The sequence below is a fragment of the Ammospiza nelsoni genome, chromosome 14 (genome assembly GCF_027579445.1).
Source record: "Ammospiza nelsoni isolate bAmmNel1 chromosome 14, bAmmNel1.pri, whole genome shotgun sequence".
Lineage (NCBI taxonomy): Eukaryota > Metazoa > Chordata > Aves > Passeriformes > Passerellidae > Ammospiza > Ammospiza nelsoni.
The window spans coordinates 15305817-15319386 of NC_080646.1; the positions used below are offsets into that span (position 1 = coordinate 15305817).

Consider the following 13570-nt stretch of genomic DNA (forward strand, 5'->3'; position numbering starts at 1 on the left):
TTTGCATTGTTTGCATTTTATTTTAATCACTGGCATTTTTATCTGCTCCTGTGTGAATACATGAGAAAACAGACATGTTTTCCAAGGGGTAAATTTGCACAGGTTATCAGCATTGCAACAGCTATGAGAAGCTGGTTTCACTTTCCCAATCAATACTGCTAGTAGCTGAGTTCTCTGTTGTGGCTTTTTGTTTTGTTTGAATTATACCGTCTTCCAGTCATTCTGAAGGTAATAATCTGTGGAGGAATTTAAGCAGGGTATTTGAAGTCTTTGATTATATCTCCATTATGACAAATAGTGTTCTGAACTTGCTGAGGCTTGGTGAGTTACAGCAGCAAGCCCGAGCACCCTGCTGACCTTATCCCAAACCCTGTGTGGGCCTTGCAGAATGCCAGCAGCCAGACTGGGGGCTGTGGGATGTGCTACTGACCCCAGCCCTGCACCTGGGCAGCTGTGTGTCTGTGGGAGCACAGAAGGGAAGCAGCTCAGCATGTCATGTCTCTTCTGCTGTACTCGAGGGCTGAGTCATCTGTGGATGAACTGGAACTAATTGTAGCCAGCTTTGCCTTGGGGAGTTCCTGTTGTGTAGGTAATTCACCAGCAAATTATAACTCCTGTGCTAATATGAAGGTGAACAAATTTCAAAAGCAGTTTTATCTTTGCTTTCATTTAGGATATTTCAGGTTTTTTCCACATGATAATCAGGGAAAGATACTTGAATTTGTTACTGTGCCCAGTTGAAATGAGCACAGAAGTTTAAAGATGAAACAGAAGGCATCCAGATCAACTTTTCCCCCTTTATTTTGGACAGTACTGTGGAGGCTGCTGCCAGTTAAAGCTAATAGTTGGCTAAATTTGAGACATAATTAGGTATTGTGGGGAGTGAATGGGCTTTCAATAGCTTTGAAAAGCCTATTTGTGAACTGCAGGGTAGACATGAATCCAGTAGGCAGTCCCGAGTTTATGCCATGGTGGTTCTTTTAAGTGAACCTTTATGTAAAGATGAATATTTTATGCTACCAGGGTGGGCTGCCTCAATAATTTGAAAGTCAATAAAATACCATCCTAAGACTTAATTGAATTTTATTTCTACTGTAAAAATAATGCGGATATTTTGATGCAGTGCTGGCTTTTATATTTTTACGTGCAGTTCTGTTTACTGCACAAAGTTGAGCACGATGCTCTTACTCCATTTTTATCTTCTGGATCCCAGTTTACTGTGTTCCTTGGCTTGCATGATGGTATCAGTGAACAGGCCTGTATGGGCTTTCTGAGAAGGCAGCATTTGATCCTTTGCCTTCCTTTGGCCATGCCATAACCTGTAATGCAGTCTTTGCAGAGGGTTTTCTTCTTTGCTTGCTCAGTCCTCCTATTCAACTGCAAGAATACTCAGTTTTACCATTGGAAAAGTTGAGAGAATTTGTTGATATTTTGTTACAAGAGTACAGCTCACTTCTTGATTCTTTGGTCGCTTTTGAGACAAAAGGTGCAATACTAAACACTCAGACTAATTATATTTGAGACCTAAACTGCTGAGAGAGTCCTGAATCCCACTTTTTGGAGGTACTCAGCCTTTCAGTAGTTCTAAAGTACTACACACAAAGAGTTTGCAAGAAGTACAGATCTTTTTTTGTCTTCAAACTGTCAGAGGGTGCTTTCTCCTTCTGTGTTAGGGTTTTTATTGTGCATGAGAAGTAAAATGATACATGTAAGAGCCCCACTTTCCTGAAAGAGGACTCTTGTAAATTGGTTTTCTCTGTGCTAGTGCACAGACAGTTGGCACTGAAGAAGAAAGGCTCCCCTGTTGCTATATTTGCATAATATGTTTCCTGTGTTCATTTAATCCCAGACACAGTTTGCAGGTCAGATTTCTCATCCATTACCCTCCTTGTTACCCCTTAAAGGGACACAGCTGTGTCAGGGGTGTGTGTGTGTGTGTATTCCTGGCTGGTGTAAAAATAACCAACTGTCAAGGACTTAGAAAAATTATTTTTTAGTCTCTGTGAAGAGGGTTCTCTTTAAAAAACAAACCAGACTTATTGTGCTGGTGCCATGAGCATTGGAAAATGAGGCTGCTTAGTTCTATTATTTTGCATTCTACAATCAGTGAAAATAAGAAGAGTCAAAAGCCTTTTATCCACACAGTAAAACCTGAGCTCTTTGTTGATTCACATAAGGTGTTGGTATAACTAAGGAAACCTTTTCTTAATTTTTGCTATCCTGTAAATTCTTCAAATCAAGTCAGGGCTTTTAAACACAGCATGAAGTTTGTCCCTGCTAAGCCCTGTAACAGCAGTGAGCACTCATGTTCCCAGAGCAGTGCATATATTCACTGGCTTAATGCCATTTTAGAAGCAGAGGAGGCTAGGTCTTGGAAGTAGCAGAGGTACTAAAAATAGAGTGTATAGAGGAAAATACTGTGCCAAGCCATATAAGGGACCCTCTGCAAGGTATAGAATTTGTTCTGTGTCGTTGCTGTAGCTACTATATCCAAAAAAGGTATTTGTTAATTTGCAATAATCCTGAGGATCATAAATTAAGCAGCTGTTTTGAATGGCAGCTTCACATATAGGATGTAATTTCTCAGCAGTTTACCCTTAAGGTGTGTGGGCTTAGCAAATTTAAGTTACTAAAACATTAACTACTTCTAAATCTGTTTACTTTGTTTATCCAAAATAGTTTGGAGATAATGCTGTTATTTCTAGTAGTGGTGCTGAATCCTCAGTGTTGCAAGAGAGGTTTTTAAAAAATCTGTCTACTAAAAAGAGAAATAGAAGATTGTCTTGATTCTAAGTGAAACTTTAAATTACTTTTCCATGTTGGAAGGACCCTGACATTTACTGATGTATTTGTTTTTATTCTTCCGTCTTGGGGCATGTACTAAAGTGGTGTGTAAAAATAAGGTTAATGTAATCTTCAGGGCACGGGAGCAATGAAATTATCTTTCAGCAATAAGTCTTCATTGAAGGTTTCAGTGAGCTTGTCCCTGCTTCCATCCCCTGTTTTCTCAAGAGTAGCTACTCCAGCTTTAGTGGCAGTGTGGCTGTGCTGGTGCAGCTGCCCCTGCTCAGCAGTCCCACACTGTACTGGCTGACTGGGCCTGAGAGCTGGCTCCTGTGGGAGTGCCAAATGCAGGAGCACCTCACCAGGTTTTTGTAGGTAGCTGAAAAAGCTGACAAGGACTACCTAAGATGTGGCTGAAAAATAACCACATTAACAGACTTCTCCCTCCCAAACTAACTTGGTCTGTGGCCATCTTTAAAAATGTAAAAGAAGAAATACTGGTGATCTTACTAATTTCTAGATCTTGTGCAAGTACCCATAATGTTGTCACAGCCCCCCATCTGGGTAGTAATTAGCATTGACTCCATGATTCCAGAAGGCTGATCAATCACATTCTTTTACTATACTTACTAAAAAACCCATTGCCCTTACAGACAGTCACGATACAGATGGAGCCAATTGGTCCTTCAATCCAAACACCACCACCACTTGCCAATTAAGAAACCATCCTTTGGTAAACACATCTCCATAACACATTCCACATGTTCACAACAGCAGGTGCAGCAAGTGAAGATAAGACTTGTTTCTCATTCTTTTCTCTGATCTTCTCTCAGCCTTGCCCAGGACAATGCCTAGGGAAGCTGTGTTTTCTGTCTGTGGCCAGAGAGCTGCTGCCACGCCATAACTGCTGTGTGCAATGTCTTGAGAGGCATCAGGTTAATTTCTCTTCTTAGAGGAAAAAATCAGAGGTACTGAACACACTGATCTGAGGGGCTCCATTCAGTGGCAAGGACCTTTACTTTCTCAACTCTGTAGCCTTTTCAAGAATGTAGAGTTCGTAGTAACACTGGCAATACCTGCAGATTTTTGCAGCAAAGAGTGTTGTGAATTCCAGTTGTGCCTGAAGTCAGTAGCTTCATTGAATTAGGAAGCAAATGTGTATCTGCTCCAGCAGAGGAATAGCCTGAGGTGATGATGACGATGATGTATTTTGCATTTGAGTCACTCTTGTGCCAAAGGGACAGAGACATAGCTACAGTTCTGATATTAAACATATCCAAAGTTAGTTTTCCTCACTTGTTCAGTTGCCTGCCAAAATTTGAAGCTGTAATTTGACACTTCCCAGTATGTACAGAAACTGATGAGTGATTGAATGATATTTGTGGTTAAGCACGAGGTGCAAGTTGCCACAGACTTCTGGACTGACTTTGGAACACTCAAGCGATCTCTTAGTCCATCATCTTCCCTGGTGTTTTTTCAATAGCACAGACTTTTTTTTGTATATATGTTTTGTATATATCTGTTCAGCACTTCAGGTTTCAGCGATAACTTACAATGTTAAAATAGTTTAAAAATTAATAAAAGCTTTGTATTCTGTTTACTAGGGGTCAGTTGATCTTTTCTGATGAATCTGTGGATGGACTAATAAGTCTGATTGTCATTACACTGTTTCAGTTTTTGTTGAACTAGAATTCTGCCTTGGGCCAGGCAGTACATCATGCTTTTGATTTATAATAAAGAACTAAACTAGCAGAAAACCCATGTAATAAGATGGTTCCTGTACCCTCTTCTGCTGGAGGGGGTTTCTTGGAGGAATCCAAGCTCAGTGTGAGGTGTTGTGCTCCACAGTTCCCATAATCTTTCACTGGATCCCTTTGGTGCTTTCCACACATAGACTTGTGTGATTTGATCTGCTTCACTGAGGTGCTTTGCATATTCTAAAAAATGTTTTTCTTGCAGTTATCGTTGTGATGATTTTGTAGTCAATGATACCAAGCTGGGCCTGGTACAGAAGGTCAGAGAGCACCTACAGAACTTGGAAAAGTAAGTAGTTTGTTTGCACCCAGACTGCCTTGGGCACACTTGTAATAGTGCATCATTAAGTGGTATTTGTTTCGTATGTGTATATGTATCTAATTACATCTGTCTTAATCCTTCTGTGTATCTGACACTGTGTTTAAAAACCTTTTCATCACTGAGAAGCAGAGGTGCAGAACAAATGGATTTGATTGATCATGATCGTATGTCTTGTTCTGTTGTCAGAGTTTTGTCAAAAAACCAGAATAAGCTTTTTTTATCAGAGAAATTCAAGAAGTGCAGGTGGAAGTAGTCTTCATATTAATTGTACAGTTTGATTTGCTAGTAAAAAGATTAGGAAGACTTATGAACTTGGAACTGCACAGAAAAGACATTTTTTCCTTTGTCTCTGTCTGGTGCTGTTCCACTGTAAAGCAGGTAATTGATCCTGGGTGGCATATGTGCTGTGGCCAGTCCTAGAGAGCAAAAAGTGCTTGCACAGTTGGCCTGCAAATCTTACCTAATGCCAAGCAGAAATATGGGTGCATTCAGTGCTTCCATGTACATCAGAAAGCCCCTGAGCTCACACAGGACTCCTGCTACGAAATTCCTGTGATCTGGGGAAATCTCTGGATCCTCCCTGAGCTAAGTATATCAATTACTTGGTAGGTTATATGAATATTTTCATTATTTTCCATCCTCTTTTGATGGTCTTGTCAGGTACATTATGAGATGTAAAGATGTTTAAGTATAATGAGAAGTGAATTGGAAACATGCAAGCCATGTAACTTCTTGGGAGGTAAAAGATACAGTGCAGGCTTCCATTCTGTGTAATGGTAGTTTTTGAATGCTTGGAGGGCATTTTAATAAAAAAGAAAGGAAAAGGAAAAAACCTACCAACCAAACCTTGAAACAAGCTATGATTACAGCATCAAATTAAAGAGAAGTCATCAACTGCTTTAATTGAGGGGTCATTAATTTCCATTGATGTGCAAAAGACTAAGCAATAATTTTTGTAACTTAGTATTACAAATGTTAGAACTTCATGTATTTTTCTTTAAGTAAGAGACGTCAGTTGTAATACACAAGTACTAACATTCCACATATTCTTGATTTTTGGTAACTTAATTTTGTTGTGATTTTTTTAAAGTGGTATTTTTAAAGGCTTAGATGATTTTCCTGACAGAAGAACTTAATTTCTTTGACCTAGGAGAAGGATGAGTATTTTAGATGACAAGTAGCTGCTACTAAGGCCACTCTTGAAGGCACACATCCCTGAGCAGAACACCCTACATAAACTTACTGATGGGCTGTGCCCTGAGAGAGGTGCAGCCAGTTTCATACTGCAGCAATGGGGAGCCTGTTTGCTGTCATAGACAACTGGTGACAGATGGAATCACTTTGTTAAACATGAGTTGATTTTCTCTGGTCCATTCCACACAATACATTGTTTTTCTGGTAAATAACCATTTATAATTTTTTTTCCAACAGTTCAGCCTTTACATCAGACAGACATAGGAAAAGAAAACTATTGGAAAACTCATCTCTGAACAGCAAGTTATTGAAAGTAAATGTAAGTACAACAGATCTGGTACAGTGAGTTAAAAGGGTTTTTGTAAACCTGCTGAGGTTTATGGTTGGCCTAGACCCAAATTGTTCTTGGTGCTCTTTAGCATCTTCTGACCACACACCTGAGAAGCCCTTTCACACAGAAACATGGCTGATGCTCTGCTGCATTTCTGCTGATGTAGACTGAGCCTTCCTGGGCTTTAGAAGGGTTTCATGTCAAGACAGAGCTTTGGTTTTCTGAGCAAATAAGGAGCTTTTGTTGTTTTCTGTTTTTTTGGGTTTTTATTGTCCCAGGTGCAGAAGGCAAAGGAGGAGGTACATTCTTGAGGAAGGCTAAGAGTAATTGTTAGGAAAAAGTAAAAAATGTTACCAGTTTTTTAAAAGAGCTCAGAAAACTTGCTTTCAAGAGGAACTCTGGACTGTTTTTAAGCTTTTCTTCTCCTCATTTCATCTTCCTGCAATTTTAACTTCAGATCTGCAGATAGCACCCAGGAGAGGAGGATCCAGCCCTGGCTAGATGGCCAAAGGGCTGCATCATTTCTTCCAAACAAAGAATGTTGCAAGTCAGATGTCTCTTTTGTGCAGATTGGATTACAGGAGTTTTCATAATTTCTTCCAGAATTTGAGGATGGAGAGGGGAGATACTGACCCAGCTGTATTCAACTGGTTAATTTTCACCCTTGGGAAAATGGGGGTGAGATGGAGCAGGGCTTTTGGGCTGTGGGACAGCAATGTCACCAAAAGCAGCAGGAACAACTGCCCGAGGGGATCCTGGGGTGGAGCAAAGCAGTTGGTTGCTGTTGGCAAAGTCTGGAGGGGTTTAGTTACTTTAAAAGATGCACTGGTTGTCTGAATGTGCTGTCTGCACTTCCTGCACTGTCCCAGTCTTGCAGAGATTGAGGAAGCCTAGGAGAAATAGTGGGGCTTTCTTGCTATGGCATCATTTCTGTTTGGAAAACTGAAAGCCAGTAAAAACCAAAAGAAAAATTCCAGGCAACATTTAGATAAGGACAAGACAGACTTAGAAAGCTTGAACTAAATGCTTATTTTATTCTTCCTACTCTTTGCTGTTTTGTCAGTTTTATTAATACTTCAGTATTGCCTCTAACAACAGATTCTTTTTTATTGTTGGCTTATTGAAGCTTATCTTGAACTGCAGGGGCAATGCTGCATCAGTGCTGTGCTGTAGCACTTGGGGCAAGAGAGAAAAGAATGTGCTCAGGACACTGTGGTGTTTGCACTTTAAGACACTAAAAGATTTTAAAAGCCCAGCTTTTAAATTCTGTTAGAATAATGAAGAATGCCCAGAAATTTGATGATCTTCCAGTGTGGTATTTTGTGGACAGTGGAATGTGTCCAAATGGTGCAGATTCTAGAATCAGATATGCAGTGTTGTCCACATTTTTCTTCCCTTTCCTCCCCACCCACCCTGGAGATAATTTGGTGAAAAGCAGGCACATCTGTGGGTTCATTGTTCTAGGCTGTAAATGATGTGTATTTTGCTTCTCTTTTTTCCTCTTATTTGCACAGTCTAACTTGACTGTTTATTTCCCAAATAAATGCTGTTGTCTTGTCTTTCAAAAACCCTTCTGGCCACCACAGAATCCCACTGATACTCACACTGGTGACTTAAAAACAACCTGGAGGTGGCCATACTGTGCATATTAGACATGGGAAAACAGGGATGAAGATTGGTACTTTAATTTTTCAAAGGCACTGTAGGAAATTGCTGTCCAGTTCTCACTGAGCACTACTGGAGTGTGAATATGTAACATACACACACACACAGATCCTTGGCAATAAGAGCCTGTGATTAACTGTATTGTCCTATTCTAGATTTATTTGCACAGGAAAAGATGTAGTATGGTTTTCTCTTGACAGGAATGAGTAAGAAAGAGTTTTCATGTCAAGATGGAGCTTCAGGGCAGTTTAAGCTGCTGCTGAGGGGTTGCTTTAGCCTTGCAGCTGCACTCAGTGTAGTTGTTATTGTTCAGATCTGTGCTTGATCCAACAGTGCTGGCTCTGCAGGAGGGAAGTGGTGGAGCAGTGATAAATGTTTCTGTAACATAACTGTTCTCATTCTAGGGAAGCACCACTGCCCTTTGTGCCACAGGCCTTCGGAACCTGGGGAACACTTGTTTCATGAATGCAATCCTTCAGTCACTCAGGTACCTTCCCCAGCTCTCCCACTACTCTCAGGGGGCTTGTGTGCTGTACATTGGGCAGGTGAATTTGGCATGTTCCCACTGGACAGAGGTGTATCTGAATTTGCAGGAGTGGGTGTGCATGGGTTGATAAAGTTGTGTTTCATGGTGTGAGGCACATCCTGTGGTACAGCATTCCAGAGGGAACGTGCCGTGTCCTTGGCAGACCAGGAGAGTGCCGAGCTGGTAAAATAAGTTACCTTCCTCAGCAAATGCAAGTCTGGGTTGTTAGGAAATGATAGCTCAGTCTGGCAGGGCATCTCTTAGTCAAAGCAGAGCCAAAATGTAATTATTTTAGGAAGCTGGGATGACAGTGATATTTGCAGATCTGTGCAGCTACTGACAGAAGGTATTTGTTGTAGTGTTTCTTGTCTCTTGAACTGTTTGCGATTGCCATCCTGTATCACTGCATGAGGTGGTGTTTATGCATTTCAAAGAACAAGCTCCAGAATACATAATATTATCCTTTTTCTCTGCCCTTTAAGGATTTCTTTCTTATTTCGTTTTTCCTAGTAACATTCAGCAGTTTTGCTGTTACTTCAAAGAGTTGCCTGCAGTGGAGCTGAGGAATGGGAAGACGGCAGGGCGGCGAACTTACCACACCAGGAGCCAGGGGGATAACAATGTGTAAGCTGTGTGCCTTGTGAGCTCTTAGCTGTGCAGGAAACAGCAGGTTTGGGCTGCTGGGGCCACTGGACACTTTTGATCTTGCACAATTCACAGGGGACAAGGGCACAGAAAATAGTTGTCTACAAAGAAAGAAACTCGTATCACTTGCAGCTTGCTGTTACAGGTCTGATGCTGCAGGGAGAGGCAGTCAGGTACATCAGGTAGTGCTGGACTGTGACATGTTAAATCATGTTAAGAGTCCTCTTGATATGTGCTGCAGACATTATGCTCCTGACTTCCAGCTAAAATAGGGTCATGAGGATGTGACTGCAAGTCAACCTACTGTGACTGCTACTACAGAAAGTTCAGGAGTAAGTGATTGATGATCTGTAGGTTGCTTGAGCAAGTGTTAAAAGGATGTTAGCAGAGTCTGCACTAAAATGCCAAACAGTGAATAGGTGTTCACATGAGTCCATCCTGAACATCTGAAATATAATTTTCCAAATCTGTGTGCCTTCAACAATTGTGGGTAGGATTTTGGACATAAAATCTTTGAAGCTACTGGAAAGGATATTTACCCAGTTGTTACAGTCTTAACCCAGCTAATGTCTGATACTTGTACCATTGAACAAGTAAACCTCTAAGGGTTGTAAACAAATGCACATTAAACACCAGCTCTTACTTTCTTTACAGTTCACTTGTGGAAGAATTCAGAAAGACACTCTGTGCTTTATGGCAAGGAAGCCAAACTGCATTTAGTCCAGAGTCTTTATTTTATGTTGTTTGGAAAATAATGCCAAATTTTAGGTAAGTTTTTTAAAAAATAACAGTATTCTTGATTGCAATCAAATATTACTGTTGTCCTACTCTAAAATTGACTGCATCCATAGGATGCACTCTGTGTAGCTTTCCATATCCCTACAGATGTGCTTTGAAAAGGATCTTTGCTTTCATCAACAGTTTTCTGTTCATCAGCAGTGCTTGCTTTTTCCTTCTGCCCTTCTGCCACATGTAGCAGTTTCAGAGAGAATAAGATCTCACAGGAGAAACAGTGGTAGTTGTACCTTTGAGCCAGTGCTCCAGAGGAATCAAGCTATTGACTGGTTGGTAAGTGCCAAGTGCAGGGTGTTGAGTGAACCCAGGCTTGGCTGCAGTAAGAAAATGATGTAGTCAGATTGATAGATACAGCACCTACAGGTCTGAATGCAAACATACTGGCTGAAACTTCCTTGATTCTCTCAAAATACAGTAGTCACCAGCTGGACATGATATAAGGACTAGAAGAGAAAAATTCTGTGCCTAATAAGCATTTTGGGCCCATACTTACAGAACAGACGATAAAGTGGTAAAGAAGGTTACCAAGTAAAGCCAAGTATCGTTCCTCTGGAAGGTCTCCCTGTCCTGACCCCTGAACCTCTTTCAAAGGAGCACTGAAACCTGTTAGGATATATTGTGATGAAGGTAAGTTGCTGTTGTAGTTTATCGTAGTTTGGTTTTAGTTAAGGAAAAAATCCACCAACTATGGAAGTAATTCCCTATAAAAACCTTAACAGCTTCCTTTGGACCCGACAAAACCACTCAGCTAGCTAATTTTAAATATTGACACCCTGTTAAACCACTTTAAAAAGTGAAATATGCCTCTGAAATCACCCATTAACAACATAATCCCAATTCAGAAGCACAGAAACAGCTGAAAGCAATGCTGTGAGCCTCTGTGGCCACTGCCTGGCAGAAACCATGTGGCCAACAAGAAAAAGCCATTTCCTAGTGCAAAGCCCAAATAAAATTAACTCATTCAGTGCTATAAAATTCCATTTGAAAACAAAGAAACCTGCCAGCACCACTTCTACCAAATAAAAAAAAAAGAAAATTTAAAGCACATAAAAAGAACAACATAAAGAAACCAACGCTGATAAGAAAAAAGAGCCAAAGCCCAAATGAGGAAAAAAAAGCCTTAATCTTAAGTTAAAATTCTATTTTAAAGCTATGATGGAGATATAATTAATACATCAGACTCTTTTTCCCTATAACTCATGAAATGCCTTGGAGAGATGTAGTGTTGTAACCACAGCCATGAGCAGGAGCACCAATACTAATGCAAGCAGATGTTGAAGTAGCTGTAATTTGATGAAAAGTTTAGAGAGTAATTAAAAAAATGAAAAACCTTGCCCCAGGGATAGAAGAAGAGACCTCTATTTCTCAAAAATAAAGAAAATTTTTGTCTCTGTACCAGAACAGCTTATCCTTAAAATTGCACCCCAATGAACTGAAATGACCCATGGTAGTAGTTGTGAAAAATCTACCAAATATAAGAGAGACTTTACAATTGTAAATTTCCAGGTGATGCTATTAGTGAAAATTAAAACCATGAAAGAACTGTTTCTTGTGAAAAAATCTCCATGACATGGCAAGAAAGACTCCTCTCCCTAAGTAAACTGGAGAAAGATTATTTTGAAAGTAATAAACTGATTGAAAATACCACATTTTGTCTCTTAACATTGTCAGAGAGAAAAGAAAGAGTTGGAGGGAGGAGAAGTGTTGTGAAGGTTTATTCTGATTTCTTAATATTTTTCTTTTAGTTTGGTTAATAAAGATTTCTTTATGCCCTTTAAAGTTTTGAGTCTGCTTTGCTCTCCTCCTAATCCTTATCTTGCAGCAAAAAAATGAATAAATATTCTAATGAGTACATTGGCATTTGGCCAGTGCTAAACCCACCACATTAATTGGTGCATTAACTGAAAAACTCAGATTAGTGAACCAAAACCACTGCAATTGCTCCATGTTCTCACATAATAAAGATGTTCTCTTACCTGTTATATCTCTAGCACTGCTGAAAAGATGCTGTGAATACATCTGTTCAATGAATTACCCAAACAACACAAATCTGTTTATTCTGTTCTTCATACAGTTAGTTATCTTTCATTTAGCTTCTGAGAATCAAGGAAGTTTAATGCCAGCAATTTTAACAAACATATAATTACTTTGCAACTTTGGGACAGTAAGTCCTGCCTTGGCTGTGTTTCTGGGTGCTGGGTTTTCTATGTAAAAGGTAGGCAGTGCTGCCCATGTGTCTGTATACAGGCTCCTTGATTTATTTTAAAGCTGCTGGTTTGGAAGAAAGCATTACTGTAATCCTACAAGGTGAACATTTTTGGTTTTGTTCTGTTATCTCTTAGCAATACTCTCACTGGACACATCTGTGTTCCTCACTAAGCAAATCAGCCTCACATGGCATATTTCTGTTGCAGTGAGTCTGTTAGCACTTCTCTCCCCTTCTGGGTACTCTGCCATGAATCTTACAGGATTTTTCCCTCTCCTGAGCACTCACATTTATAAACTCATTTATATTTCTCTCCCAGACATTCCTACCTGACAGTTATTGCCAGCACTTAGGCGGGGTAGTGAGGTGGAAAGGGGGAGGCCTGATAAAGCAGCTTACGAGAACGGACAGGAGGTGGAGGGAAAGCCAGCTCTGGCTATGTGGGGATTTCTGTAGCTTGGGCCCACAATGACTTGCACATACTCAGGTCAGTGTTGCACAAAGCTTTCAGTGTTTCACTACCTATCTTGTCATGCTTTGTCTCAGTGTGCAGCTTAATGGCAAGTGAACAGCAGCTGTTTGTTGAATTTGATGCATGACTCAGCTTAAATAACTTAAAAGGCATGTTTTACCCTGATGGCTTCTCTGTTCTTTTTGGTAAGGCTTCTTAGTGATGAAATAATAATGGTGATTGAGCAGCATTGCTGCTGATGGCACAGCACATGTGAGACTGGAGCCAAGCACATATGGAAAGTCTGCTCAGTAGGATTAAAGAAGCAAAGGTTTTATTCCTGTGACCCTGGTGCTTGCTGTGTGTTGCCTCTAAAGCAATTTTGTTATTGTTTCCTTTTCTCTTCAGGGGATACCAGCAGCAGGATGCCCACGAGTTCATGCGTTACCTTTTGGACCATCTACACCTGGAACTCCAGGGTGGCTTCAACGGTGTTTCACGTTCAGTCATCTTGCAAGAAAATTCTAACCTGTCTGGAAGCAACAAATGTTGCATGTAAGAAGTGGTTTTTAATTTCTTCAAAGCCTTCATGGCTTTGCATGGGTCTGCATGTGATGGCTCTGGAATTTCAGTGTTCCTTGTTTTAAGTTTTCTTCAGTGCTTCTGACTTTAGGCAGTACAAAACTGTAGGTTATGAAGATTCTGTACAATCTGTGTCCTTTCAAAAGGAAGTGTCTTAGATCAGCAGTTTTCGTAGGTGTGAGTGAGCATACAGGCTAAGTTGTAAAGACATTTTAATTCGCTAGTCTTTCAGAAATAAAAACTGTATTTTCTATAGCCCACAGAATTCTTTCTTCTCCCCAGACAATATAATTTTCTTAGAGTGATAGATAGCCT

At 40.2% G+C, this 13570-nt stretch overlaps 1 protein-coding gene across 2 annotated transcripts in view; it reads left to right on the top strand.

Moving 5' to 3' along the window:
* Window positions 1–13570, top strand: part of USP3 (ubiquitin specific peptidase 3) — a 38778-nt gene that overhangs the window by 17721 nt on the left and 7487 nt on the right. For both annotated transcript variants that reach the window (XM_059481944.1, XM_059481946.1), the window contains exons 4-9: window positions 4744–4827; window positions 6292–6373; window positions 8455–8537; window positions 9087–9200; window positions 9876–9989; window positions 13082–13228. In XM_059481944.1, the coding sequence (XP_059337927.1) occupies window positions 4744–4827; window positions 6292–6373; window positions 8455–8537; window positions 9087–9200; window positions 9876–9989; window positions 13082–13228 (624 nt within the window). The remainder of the gene's footprint in view (window positions 1–4743; window positions 4828–6291; window positions 6374–8454; window positions 8538–9086; window positions 9201–9875; window positions 9990–13081; window positions 13229–13570) is intronic.